Source organism: Halichoerus grypus, chromosome 12 (genome assembly GCF_964656455.1).
Source record: "Halichoerus grypus chromosome 12, mHalGry1.hap1.1, whole genome shotgun sequence".
In the NCBI taxonomy this organism is placed as follows: domain Eukaryota; kingdom Metazoa; phylum Chordata; class Mammalia; order Carnivora; family Phocidae; genus Halichoerus; species Halichoerus grypus.
In genome coordinates, this window is record NC_135723.1 from 39,461,584 (window position 1) to 39,475,676 (window position 14,093).

Here is a 14,093-nt window from a genome sequence, read left to right on the forward strand (position 1 = left end):
TTTGACAGGATTTGGGAAAGAAACTTCTTCTAAATGATTTTTTGTTCTATATTTTTCTAAATGATAATTTTCTCCTTTGAGTTAATATGTTTAATGGAAACCTATGAAACTGGGACTTCAGTAACACATATCAATATTGCTCACATGCCTTAATAAACATTATAGCCTGATTTATTTTAAACCATGGCAAACTTAGATTGCTGATACAAAGAGTATATTTTACAGTTACAGATTTCATAACTAATTTTATTTTTTAGCCAGATCCCAATAATTCTTTGCGTAATTCTAACATGGGGTGTGAATATTACAAACATACACTCATCAAGAACTGATAGTATGTCTTCCCAGAAGGGACAACGATGTTGAAAAAAAACAAAGAGAATTTTCTTAAAAATCCACATCCCAGTCAGAAATATTTAGCCCTGATGATTTATTTTAAAACCGGGTGAGAGAAGCTTTCATACCATGTGACAGAGGCAGGGGAAAAAAAAAAAACCTCCAACCAAAAGAGAAATTACTGGGTTAGCAATTATTAAATGGAGGATTTACAGTGTTTTTTCATCCTTCATACACATGATTATGTCTATTTAGGGCTTTTGTTTGGTCTTCACACATGCATTTACCATTTTCAGTTTGAACCAGGAAAGGCATACATTTAGTTCTGTTAACTTTTCTTTCTGGCATCTACTCTTTTTAGGCTGATATGCAGCAAAAGAAAGAGCCTGTTCAGGACGACTCTGACCTGGATCGCAAACGCAGAGAGACAGAGGCTCTTTTGCAAAGCATTGGTATATCGCCGGAGCCCCCTCTAGGTACTTAAACAGTGTTACTGTTTTCTTAAATTTGTCTTGCATGGGATATACCATGTCCAGCGTTTACTATTCTTTTATGTCACTTTTATTTTTATTTTTAAGGAAATTCTGTGGCTTATGGTTCAGATGTATTTATTTTTTGATTTGAGGGGGCTGGAAGGAGATGGGGAGACAGTTTGTAGAGCTGGTAGCAATTTGCTGCTTATTGACTGATTATATGGTCAACCTTATCTACTGTGGACTAGTCGATTATTTTATACTTGTTAGATGAGTTGCCACATGGTAAATACAAGAAATCTTGGAGTTTTTTTTCCTTAAATTGTTCTTCATTTTCATGACTGAATCCCAACGTCTCTCTGCCAACCTAAATACTGTGAATCTGGTTATGAATTTCATAACCACCACAGGCATAGAGTGATGCCATCATAAAAATAGAAAGCTCAGTGGGAAATGTGAAGGAAAACTGAAAATAGTGACAGATTAGCAGCTACTTAACAAGTTTAAATTTATTTGACTCTATTGTAGAACTTGGTTTCACTGCTAATTGGCATTCTCACTACAACACCCCTCCTCCAGCAGCTCATTCATGCGTAGTTAATTGTCCATGATCTCATTTTGTCACTAGGGTTTGGATATTGAACTATTTGTTTCATTTGTGTTAGAGGTAAACCTCTACATGTGTTTATTCTGTCACTTACCTATATATCTCTCATGTGATAATTTATTTTATTTTTCTTTCTCCATTTGCTTTCCATACATTTCAGGGTAATCCTAGGGTGTCTGTAAAACTACACGATACCCAATATAGTAAAAAAAAAAAAAGAAAGAAAGAAAGAAGGAAAGAAACTTTAAAAATAATGCATATAAAACAATGCAGTATCAGGTCTCCATTTCAAAATGGTTTGTTTTCTTCGAATCCCATCATTGGCTTTTATATTAAAATAAATTTTCATTTATTTCCATAGTTACTTAAACTAAGAATAAAAGTTATCCCATGTATGACAAAATGACAAGTATTTTATTAATATAAATTTTAAAAAGCAATATATAATAAACCTATGAATTATTAAGTATTGCTGGATATAATTTAATATATACACACACACCCCTAAACCACCATAAAAAAGCATTTTATACTAAACCTCAGTTTGTATTAGGTAAAATCATATGTCTCACAATGATAGAAGAAGCCCCTATAGGATGTTGATTAATCTGTTTAGCTTCTTTATGGTGTGGAAGATGTAACCTGTGGGATATTTGACTGATGGACCTTCTTTGAGGAGCTGATAGACTTTTTAATACTTAGTTGACCTGTGGCATAATTTAGACACTTTGCAATAATCCATTATAGTTTTGCCTCAAAATAGCCTTTGAAATTCTGTTGCAGTGTGAACACTGGTCAAACACCAGAGTAGTATGTTCTGTTTTCCTCTCTTCTACATAAAGCCAGCAATTAAACTTTCAGAACGAAACAGTTACATATTTCTAAACCATGACCACCATGACCAAATTCTGAGCTACCCCTGCATTCTTGCCAGGGCACCTGGCCAGAGTAGAGCCCATTTTCAATTTTCATCCATCTCTCCAACTTACCCTCTGACTTCTTGCAGCAGGTAATCAGTGAATTAATTGTGGGACCACATGAAATTCCTAGTTTCTTGACAGATCCGCCATTGTGTTCTAGGATTTCGACAAAATAGTTAAACCCTTTACTCTATTAAATAAAAGGAAATTGCACATGATTGAAACCAAATGGGAGTCCACACTTATGTATTGAAGTTCCTCTCCGCCCATATGGCTTCTTTGGCATGTGTGATACTGAGAACCCATTGAATTCATCTGGCCTGAAGCCATCTTGGCTATTCGGTACAGCTTCTATCTGAAGGACATTTGGCTTGTACCTGAAGGGTAGAGAAAAGGAAAATACATTTGCATTTGCTTTAGCTTTTTTCTTTTATTATCCCTGCTCTCACATGGTCAGCTTGCCCTCACCTCCCTCTTTGAGCTTCCCTCTCCTGTCTTTGGAACGGCAGTTTACTTAAGTGCCGGAGCCTGTGCCTTCCAGGGCTGCCGGAGGCAAAGGAAAACAAGTTCCAAACCCAGTAAACAATACAATGGGATGAAACTATTAATTAAATGTAAAAATAAAGCAGCCTGGCATTTTCCTTTGTTTCAAAAGAGATTTTTAAATTACTAGGTTCACCATTTAGCCTTTCTGTATTTGTCACTTAGTCTCTCAGAGACAGTGCAGTTTGTATTCCATGGAGAATGGATTACCCTCCAATGCAGACATACAGCAGCCTTGACTGACTCTCCTTGGCCATTTAAAATTACTCAGAATTACTTATTTCATAATCTTTCAAAGTTTTATAGACACCCATTTTATTTTTTAATAGGTCACATCTATGCTAACAAAATAAAGTGGAGAATTGGAATTGTCCAGATAGTTCACCCTAGAGGGATATTTAACTTGAAATATCTGGATAGCTGTTTTGATTCTCCATTTCACTTTGTTAAGATGGACATGGCCTTAGAATCCCTAAGATAATTTTGTCTAAATTCATTTCAAATTTTAATTTCTAAAATATGAAAAATTCACTTGACTTTCTTCCTTTTCTTTCCTTTTTTTTTTTTTTCTTTATCCCATCTTAATCTCTCCTGGCCATACAACCACTTTAATTTGGGCCCATTTGTTTTGATCTGTCTGACACTGCTCTTCTCCAGTGCAGTCGCTGCATTTTTTAACATGGGATACCTGTTATTTTCATTATTTAGTCCCAACCCCTATGTCTCCCTCCTCGAAATCAGTGAGCACTCCTAGTGAAGCTGGAAGCCAAGACTCAGGAGACCTGGGACCACTAACAAGGTAAGAAATGTCCCTTTACAAAGGCCACAGTGGATGTCAATAATATTAGAAAACAGAGACCTAAGAAACCAATGCCACTCTGTGGTGAGCTGTTAAGTGTCCATGCATCTGCAGGTATACTCAGCCAGTTTATGTTTAAGTTGATGGTGGCTTGCTATTTTAGTGGCATAGAAATTATTTTGAACTAGAAATGATAAACTTCTATGCTTCCTTGTGCTAATTGAGCACCATGTGTCTTGTTTGACAAACAGAAACACATCCATTAGCTTTGGCTTAAAAAAAAAGAGAAGGACCAAAGGCAAATGGAATATATATCCAGCTTCTCATTATTCTACTTTGGTTTTGGTTTCCATGGGAATTTTTGTGAAGAGAGCACTGAGATGTTCTAACCCTAAATTTAATTTTTTAAGCATGTTGTTTATTGGCTTAATAGAGTTGACTAATTTGAGAACTTGGTCCCCAAAGTGTTTTTATTATCATTACTAATTTTTATGATCATCAGGGTTGACTGTTCTGTTTTGTGAGTCAACTGCCAAATTTTTATTACACTATATATACTCAAAGGATTATGAAACTTCTGAAAGTGGATATATAGACATTTTCTAATTTGACCACTGAAGGGGTATCCAAAAGGTAAAGATGTGAAGAGGGGAAAGAGAAGTCTCATTAATATGCATAGAGTCACGGTAACTTCCTTAATCCGGTCGCCTTCGGAAGGATTCCCACATGCTGGTGTACATAGGCAGGTGATATAAATGAGCGGGGTGTGGGATCCTGTGGCAACTGGTTAGGAAGCGCCTTTCTATAAAGGCCAGATGGTCTCCTCACAGCTCAGGCTGGTTGAGCTCATGTGGGAATGTGGACCCAATTTTTCCACACCTTTCAGTTTTTCTTGAGAAGCTAAAAATTCAAGTATTTATGCAACAGCCTCCTGAATGTTAAATGTTAATGGCTTTGTTAAAGTAGCTGTGGGCCAGATTTCGCCTGTGGGCTGGCAATTTGTGACCTCGGTCTTTGACTCTTAATTAAAAAATAAATCATAAAATACTAAAACTTCAAATGAAAGAAGAAACAATCATCCACTATACTACTGTTCTAACAAATCAGCCTTTGCCTTGTCTATATACCTTTCAATCCTTGTGCACCTGTGTACATTTCTTGTTACTATGTATGTTACTGGATGAGAGGTATAAAATTTTGCATTTTTCTTTTTCCATTTAACACATTATCATCATAAGCATTATCTTTTGAAAGTACATTGTGTCCATATAGGCCTAGGAAATTTTGGTAGAGAAAAAGACGGAAATCAGAATAGTATTAGCCTGAGCTGTAGGGTGTTAGTGGTGTGTGTGTCTGTGTGTGTGTGTCTGTGTGTTTCTTTTTTTCTTTCTGAAACCAACATGTAAGTAAGACTGGAATTGTCTCACTCATGTTGGCATGTTTCAGAATTGAGTATTTTCTTTTAATAGGGCACTTGGAAACCAGTGGACGCTGCTTTCAATGTAGGAAGAATGGAAGTAGAGGTTTTTGAGGGCACCAGGCTGGTTTATTTTAGCAAATCGCCTTTCTGATTTGGGGGCAGCACATGTCTTCTCTCATCTTTTGCTTTGAACACATCAAAAGGTCTTCGAGGGGAGGAAAAAAAGTAACAACACGGTTATGTAAGATCTAACATTTGTACAAGAGCTGACACAATATAATTACATTCCGTAGGGGGTCCACTGGCCTATCATTAAGGTAATATATTTGCCTGTTTCTATACAACAATGGTGTTGTGTCATGAATGCTTCACTTTAAGGGGTGCAGTTGGCAGCATTAAATTCTATTACTGACCTCACAGTTGATGAGCCCTTTTGAAAACTTTCTAGAGAAAGCTGACCTATGCTGTTAGCTCTCTGGGGACAGCAGCAAATATTTCTTCTCCAGAACATCACTCTTCATTTCTTTGCCCACTTATATGATTTTTTTTTTAACTTAATGAATCACTTTGGAAGAGGTGAATCACAAATTCCAACGCACTTCAATTCTTGATAGGAATGTTCTGGCAAGGGCAACAGGAAGCCAATGACCAAATCCCTTGTTGAGCACACGTTTCATAGGAATGCAAGAAAAATGGTATTGGAGAATTAATGATTCTCAGAAAAACTGAGCACCAAGTTGCCTCAGGAGAAGACATTAGGAATAGCTAAGTAAATCTTGCTCTTATTTTGGACTAAGGAAAATGCCATGTAAATTTATGTTTTTGCTTCCATAAATAGATGTGAGAGTTAAATTTCAGAAGAACATTATACTTCAGCTTTTAAAATTCCACTTGAAATATCTTTTTCTGTAGAAGAAACATCTTTGAAAACAATTACTATTAACTTTAACACTTCATAAAACATGAGACTGGGAAAAGAGCTTGGTAAATCCTGAGAGTACAGTTCTGTAGTCACAAATTTGCCAATGTGTGTGGAATTTGGGCTCTTTGAAAAGTGGAAAATCTTTCAGAAGATAACTCAGAAATCAAGTGAACACATCTGGTCCTACGAAAAGGTGCACATACATTCTGTCATCCATGTGCTAGAATCTCAAACCAAAAGTGAAATTTTCTTTACAGAGCCAGAATAGACAAACATTTCCTATGCGACCCCCGTGGGTGGTTAATTTGCAAATTGGCACACTTAATATACCCTGTTATACTAAAAAGATTAAAACAGGGCTTTAACAAAATCAAGTACAACAAAAATTCCTTTTATTGATTTTTAAGAGCAGTTGAGTTAATGTTTTAAAGTAAGTGAATAGAAAGTAGAACTATGTAATCATTTTTCAATTATACTAGTGTGATTTAATTTTAACTTAAAGGGTCACAATTTGTTTTGTAATTTCTGCTTCTGTTGTTATCGCCTGCTTCTCATTTACAACTTACATTTGTGGCATTTTTCTCTTTCTCTTAATTTTGGTAGAAGCAATTAATCATTGCTCAGTTAATTAGATATAAAAAAATCAATTTTATTAATAAAACATTTGAAAGCCTAGTTTTACTTATAAACATAGATTTAAAAATTCTGAATATACTATATGCAACTGAAATCCAACACAATATTAAGAAGGTACTATGCTATGATTAATTAGGATTGATTAAAAAATTCAAGGATATTTTAGTATAGGAAAAGGTGTTACTGTAATTCAGCATATAAAAAAGGTCCAAGTAGGAAAAGTGATCATTGTAGTATATAGTTAAATGATACTTGAGAAATTTAAACACCTATTCCCATATTTTAAAACTTTTAAAAATATTAAGAATAAAAATATTTTTTTCTCAAAATGATTAGAAATACTAATCTGAGACCAACAGCCTACATCTCTTATACACAAGAGTGAAGCGTTTAACACTGCTGGTTAGCCTTTAAAGAAGAATGACTTATGTTTAGTTGAATACATGTCTCTCTTCCTCAGGAAATGGCAGGTTTCTTGAGGTCAGGGAGTAAGTGATATTTGAGATTGTATCCATATAGTGAGTTTTTGATAAATGTTGGTTGAATGAATCAATTATTATCCTAGTTTTTACAGATGAGGACACTGTGGTACAGAGAAAATGAGTAATTTTTGAAGTTCACACAGAATATAGCTACAGTGCTAGGTTTTAACCTAGACAGACTGATAGAAATTTTCACAATCTATATCACTACCCTACATGATCTCTGACAACAATTGATATAAGTGATATACATGACTTACCCCAAAAGATTATTATTAGGATTAAATAAATTAATATCTGTAACACACTTAGAAAAGAGTCTGGGGTATATTAGTATATGTGAGTTTTAGCTCTTATTGTTGTTTTTTTTTTCACAATTTATTAGTCACATTTTTCCAATGGAAAGAGATCTTTTTTAGATTCTCTCATAAAATATGCTGGTGTCATTTTCAAGTTTGATAATGCTCTATCTTCAAGTAATTATGTGAAAATGTTGAACATGACAAGGCCAAGGACAGATTGTGGTCCGTGTCCCTGGAGACCACTTTCTGGGTTGCCCAACTCTTAATGCCTAACCTTCATATATTCCACCAGAAACGATTATCTAGGTGATAATAATCATTTGCCCACATTTATTCTTCTCATTCCCATGAATGGCTCACCGAGGGCTTTGCACTAGGGCCCTTCCCATGTTTAGCCAAGATTGCCTTAGGCTTCTCAGTGATAAAGCTAAATTGTAGGCTGTCCCAGCCTACACAATTCTGGGGAAGTGTGTTGACCACATAAAGTTCTCCAGGCCACCAGTGTGGAGGCAACACCCTGTCCCAAACCTGATTCAAGGAAGAAAATTTTCAAAATGATTTAAAAAATAAAGCATGTGTTAATTTGATAACATATTGTACAATCTACTATTACAATAGGAGCACCCATCCTGTAACATCTTTAACAAAATAGTCAGAAGGGGAGGTTACTGATGTTTGTCTGTGGTGAGAAGGAGCATGGGGGATGAGGATAGTAACAGAAGTAATTTCTATCTTCTTTTTTGACCATCTGGTCTTAACACTTCATTAAGTTCTACTTTCCAAACAATTAGGACATTCAAATCCCCCTCACATTTTATTTTTAATAATCTCTTATTATTATGGAAACATCAGTGCATTTTATACAATTAGAACATATGGACAAGCAAAAACTAGAGAAAAATCATATTCCTGCCACCAGTGGTTAGCACTCTTAACACCTTAGTGTGTATTCCTTCACACAATGTATATGTCATCGTATATATGATAAATGATGTCATTATACAAGCTGTTGAACTTGCTTTTCTAATCAAGTGTCCCTCTTTTTCCATTTCAATGCATTTTCATCTTACTTAATGTCTACACTATTTTCAGCTTTCCCCAATTGCTCCCCACATAATCCTATTGTATTTAAAATAGATCCCCGGTCCTCCCAGCGATCAGTATCTATTAACCAAAACTCTTATATCCATAGATTTTCTCTAGGGAGGTAAGGCCCCTCCCAAGGGGTCCTCAGTGCAGCAGCAGAAGAAATGTCTTGTGAAGCACTTAACGGGAAAACAAAGGTACCAAGGTCATTCAGGCTTTCCGCCTCCCGTGCACTCCACATTAGAATTCGGGACCAAGGAGCAGATATCCACAGACCTTGTGCTGTTCAATTTAAACATTAGGCTTCTATATAGTAAATATTAAATTTCACATTGATGGGATACTTTGGCAAAATTTAGATATTTGATAAACTCTTTCTCCAATCTACCTTCTCGTGAACACTTAATGAAATTAGAATAATTTGTTTGTAGTCAAGCTCTGTGGGCAGCACCTGGTTATCGCTTTCTTTTCTCTGTGATTTCAAGAGAGGAAAATGGGCTAAGAGGCAACACCAGCTTAATGCCCAACATAAAACCCTCAGGACTTTCATTTTTATCCACAACTGGATTTCATAGGGTTCTCTTGCACCACATAAGCCTCGAAGGATTTTTGATCCATTTTTGGTGAAAACATCACCATCTTCTAAGGGGCTCTGATGAATCAGAGGCTAAAGGGAAGATATTAAGGTTTTGGGAAAGGTGAAAAAGTACAATAAAATAATATAAAACCTTGGAGGACATTTAATAAGCCTATGAAATTTTGTATATACAAATTTTTTAAAAATTATCATTATGTAAAGAGAAATTGATAGATGGCGACTGGTTAATTGCACTTCAGGGAGACCAATATCACAGATTACAGGGCTGGTTAAAAGTCAGTCTCCTTGGAAATTAGAATAAAAGGCACACTATAGGATTTTCTTTTTGTTGTAGCTCATTAACTGAACATTTTTGATATCTTATTCATCTGTCTTCAGGAGGGTGAACTGTAAAAGTATCCGCATATGGTTACAGTGACCCAATAAACAAGGGGCTGCTGAGCTTCCTTGTAGAGAAACTGCTTGCTTGACAGCAGATCCTCTGGGAAAGATTTGGGGAAAACATGTCCTTCCTCTATGATGGGAAGTCTTAGGTTTCTCTTTGGCTCCAGTTCAGATGGCGTTCGTGCACGGCTTAGTGTGGCTGGTGGTGGAGCTCCATGTTAGGGCTCAGATGTTAGTCAACAGAGGGAAGATTCCCACACAGTAAATTAAGAAAAAAAATTTTTAAAGACCCCAATATAAGTATGTATTGCACTATTCCAGTTTTATTTCTGACATCAGAAGATCTTTATCATCATCATTGTCTATCCTAAGTAAGGAAGTAATTGAGGTTGGGAAGTAAAACATTAGCTCATTATTTAAACACCATCCTTAATTAATTGACATCATGTAAATGACAGTGACAGATTGAGTGATAGGACAGATTTTTAAATGTCCTTATTATTCAGTTGATTACCTTTGGAAACGGCACTTAGGAACATAAGTGTTTGGAGGTAACACCGACTGGAGACTTTCTGTTTGGCATTCTGCTCACACGGGCCCAAACTATTTTCTTTATCTGATTAGTGACTAGTGACTTGTTTGATGGAGAAAACACGTGGAACCAGCGTTCAGAGACCCTGGGATTCTGGAAGTTTGGTATTCTGCCCTCAAGCAGTCTCTCCACCTCAGAGAAAGAGAGAGGAAAGAAGGTGAGGAGTTGAGTGTCAGTGCAGTTGCTTTAAGGATGAAATAAAGTTGCTGAGCTCATTTCATAGAGAAGATGGCTGGACTTCTCTTTATTCTCAGCACAAATCTCAGCTTGGGAGATATGAAGGGTTTTAGGCCAGACATTCCCCGATTTATTCTTTCATTTTTTAGTAAAATGAAAGTAAAAACTATTTCTTTGGGAATCAGCTTGCCCTCAGCCTTCATGCCCATCAGCAGAAATGGCAAGTAAAGAACATTCCTTAGTTTCTTCATTTATCCACTCATTCACTAAATAGTTGAGGATTTATTGTGTGAAAGACACAGTTAGACCTGCAAGGAATATAAAGATAAGGAATTCTTCTCACTTCTAAAGGGCCTGCTTCCAGTAAATTGACAGATTTAATTTGAACCCATCTAAGGAAATGTTGCTATGTAATTACAGCTCTCAAATATTTGTACTCAGAGATGAGCAATAATGTCATAAACCATTATTGCCAAATCATCTGTAATTAATTTGTAGTATACTCATTTGGGACAAGTGGTTCTGGTTCATTACCACCCTACATAGAGCCTTGACACATATTAGGTACTTGGTAAGTATTGACGTGTGTGTGTGTGTGTGTGTGTGTGTGTGTACGCGCGTGCATGTGTGCGCGCCTGCACAGCTTGTAAAACATTGAGTGGGATGGGTGCAGGATGAGTAGAGGGATGAGGACAGAGGTAAAAGGAGGATAGCTCAAGGTTGCTGGCCAAGTTGCCCGAAGGTGGACTTTGCTGAAGGAGAATTCCCAGCAGTGGTTATAGGACTGAGGTATAAGGCAGGGACTTTGTCACAGAACCAAGGCAGAAATCCAGTTACTGGACTCAGGGCAAAAAGTCAGAGTGGGCCCAGCAGTGTGTTTGCTGAGGTCTTTGGGCTTTGTAACAGTGCTCATTACTTCCTGTAGGTCATCCTCAGCTTTGGTCTTCAGTCCAGGTTTTGGACTCTAGATTAGCATAGAGAACTACAAAATAAGAGGCCGAAGTATTTCTCTGTTCCTATCCCAGAGAGAGACAAGTTATTTCTGAATGAGGTTATTGAGGACAAATATATCTCAAGAGCATGACATTTGAGCTGGGCCTTAACGAATGCATATGCTTTGGGCAAGTGGAGTTGGAAGAAAGAGCATTCCAGATGATGGGAAAGTTGTACACAAAGGAAAAGGCTTGGGGGGTATGGGAGGTAGAATGCATGTGAAGGAGGCTGTAGAGAAAGAGCTGAGTCTGAGACTAGGATGGCCTTTGTGATAGTTGCAATCCCTGGCTCCCATACCTGGTGGCTGTTTACTGAATTCACTGGGGAACTCGTTACAAACACAGGTACCTAAACCACAGGCCTAGGTGAGGTCTGGGACACTAATTTTATAATGCTTTCAAGGTCTAAGGACTAATGGGGAACTATTGGTCTGATGTAAAAGCCTGAAGGTCTAAACTAGGGTTGTGGGGTGGAAAAGGAAGCAAAAGACATATGAGACGAGAAGGGTAAAATGGCTCTGGTGTGCAGATGGGTATGTCCAAAAGGCATATGAAAAAGCAGACTTGGAGCTCAGTGGTGATGAGGACTTTGTGGTTATTTTTTTGCAAAAAATAGGTATCTGTGGGGTCACCTAGGGTTAGAGTACAGAGGTGAGGGAAGGAGTGACCCTGATTGGGAAATGCTTGGTTTATGGGGATGGAAAGAATAGGGCCCTGCCAAAATTGGCCATGGGATTTAATGACCTAGAGGCTCTCATCATCATCATCATCACCATCACCATCATCACCTTCACTTTTGTTATTAGTATTGCTTGTGATGTTTTGTTTCCATAGGTTGAATTTCTGGAAGTAAAACCAGTCCAGGAACAATTCTGTGTTAATGGTTCTTGCTGCACATTGACATATTGCTTTCCAAAATAACTATACTGATTTTAAATGCCACCAGCAGTGTATGTGAGTGGAGTGTTAGTGTGACAAGTGACAGAGTTCTTAACTACTGCCTTCCAAATATTTATCAGACATCACTTTCTCATAACCAAAGAAAAGTCAAGGCAAAGACACTCTTTAGGAAAGAATTTCAGGGCTTTCTACTCAGAGGTTTAATAAAGATGGAAAGAAGAATGGAAACTAGCAACTTACTGTTGGTAACAGCTGAAGAGGGAGAAGTTAAACACTCATCAGGGAGCAAGGTATATGCAACACAGACTTCATGCCTTTCACTCCTAAGTTATACTCTGAACACATGGCCAGGGATTGTTGTTGTTTTGGTTTGGTTTTGAATGTTTACTTCTATCTAATAAAATGAAACTGAGCAAATAAAACTGGACCAAGGGAGGGAGAATTTTATAAGAAGTTAATGATGAATTGGTAGAAACTTAAAGTTCAGTTAGTCTCTGACTAGGTCACTGCTAATTTGAAGAATTTTGATGTTTTGTCTATTTTTTTTTAAAGTAATGAAAAACACATTGTCTCCCAAATTATAAACTATATGTTACGTGGTAGGCCTTTCTAGGTGAGATGCCAGAGGCTAGATTGTCTGGAATATGTAGGGTCATACAAGTGAATGATTGTTTTCCATGGTGTGGGAAGCTTCTGTATCTAGTATTTTGAAACAAGGTTGGGAAATATCCAGAACTGTCAGTCCGACTGTGGGACCATAAAACCATGACAATGCTCCTTAGTCCAGAATAGATAGAGAATTATTGGGTTATTCAAGATCTGTACAAACAGCAGTTTCCCTATGCAAGGTCAGAAATCCTCCCCTAGATCGTCAGAGAGTTAACCTCTAAGAAATAACCTAAAACTGCTGAGTACAGACAAATACAGCTCTTAAAAATAAGCAAATAACACCAGGATGATTTTCCATATAGGAACAGCAGACAAAATCTAACTGACATAGTTAAAGAATGATGACATCAATCAGAAAGGGTTTTGTTGGGCATCCCAGTAATGGGGGAAAAGGGAGATTCTGACAGCGTGGGGCTATGTCTGGTCTTGTGGAAAGAGGCAGACATGATGGGGGATAAGGCAGGGAGAAGTTGTAGGAGTAAAACATTCAGCTGCACTTTCTCCAGTCCCAAAGACCCTGCTGGTCATCTGGCTTCCCGGGAAGCTGGCCTTCAAGGAGAGAAGACTTTATCAGGCGTGTATAACTGCTCTTCCTGGAAGTTATTATTCTCGTGATAAGTTGGTAAATTGACATCTAAAATATAATAGACTCTCATTAGACCCAGTAAACCAACTCAGTGGCTGAAGTCCAACAAACCAGGCACTGATGAAAATGAGTTTGTTATGTCCAAATCCTCACCCCATCCCTCCAAAACCAGGTTGCATGGAATCTCTGATCTTTTCAGAGGAAGGGGGTTTCCCTGCTCTGGCTTGAGAGAATAATGAAAGTACAGTCCAAGGCCTGGCTGGCTGGCACAGAGTAAACCCACTCATTGAAAGGAAATTATAGCTATCATTATTATTAATCTTTCTCATGGCATTTGTTTATTTTTTTGGCTAACATTTATTGAAACTTTAAACCATGCCAGGCCCTGTGCAAGTAATGACAACTATTACCCTTTTTTTTTGTATAGGTTATCAGTATATCATTAGGTATAAATATTCATACATCTCATTACTTCACTAAAATGTAAGATCCTTATGTGCAAGTCCCATGCCTCACAGCACACCTTTGGTGACGCTCATATGGCATGTTTTACTTTCTGCCTGGTTCTACTAAACTATTTATACATGTTTTATCTCTTGATAAGAGTTGTAAGTTCCTTGAGAATTCTTTTCATCCTCTATCACAGTATTTTACCTATTAGGCCTTTAA

The 14,093-nt window shown here is 37.2% G+C and overlaps 1 protein-coding gene across 6 annotated transcripts in view; it reads left to right on the top strand.

Moving 5' to 3' along the window:
- Positions 1-14,093, top strand: part of DYNC1I1 (dynein cytoplasmic 1 intermediate chain 1) — a 308,167-nt gene that overhangs the window by 38,206 nt on the left and 255,868 nt on the right. For 4 of the 6 annotated variants that reach the window (XM_078059283.1, XM_078059279.1, XM_078059280.1 and 1 more), the window contains exons 3-4: positions 698-812; positions 3,537-3,678. In XM_078059283.1, coding sequence (XP_077915409.1) covers positions 698-812; positions 3,537-3,678 — 257 coding nt within the window. The remainder of the gene's footprint in view (positions 1-697; positions 813-3,536; positions 3,679-14,093) is intronic. The other 2 variants (XM_078059284.1, XM_078059282.1) reach the window with 1 other exon arrangement.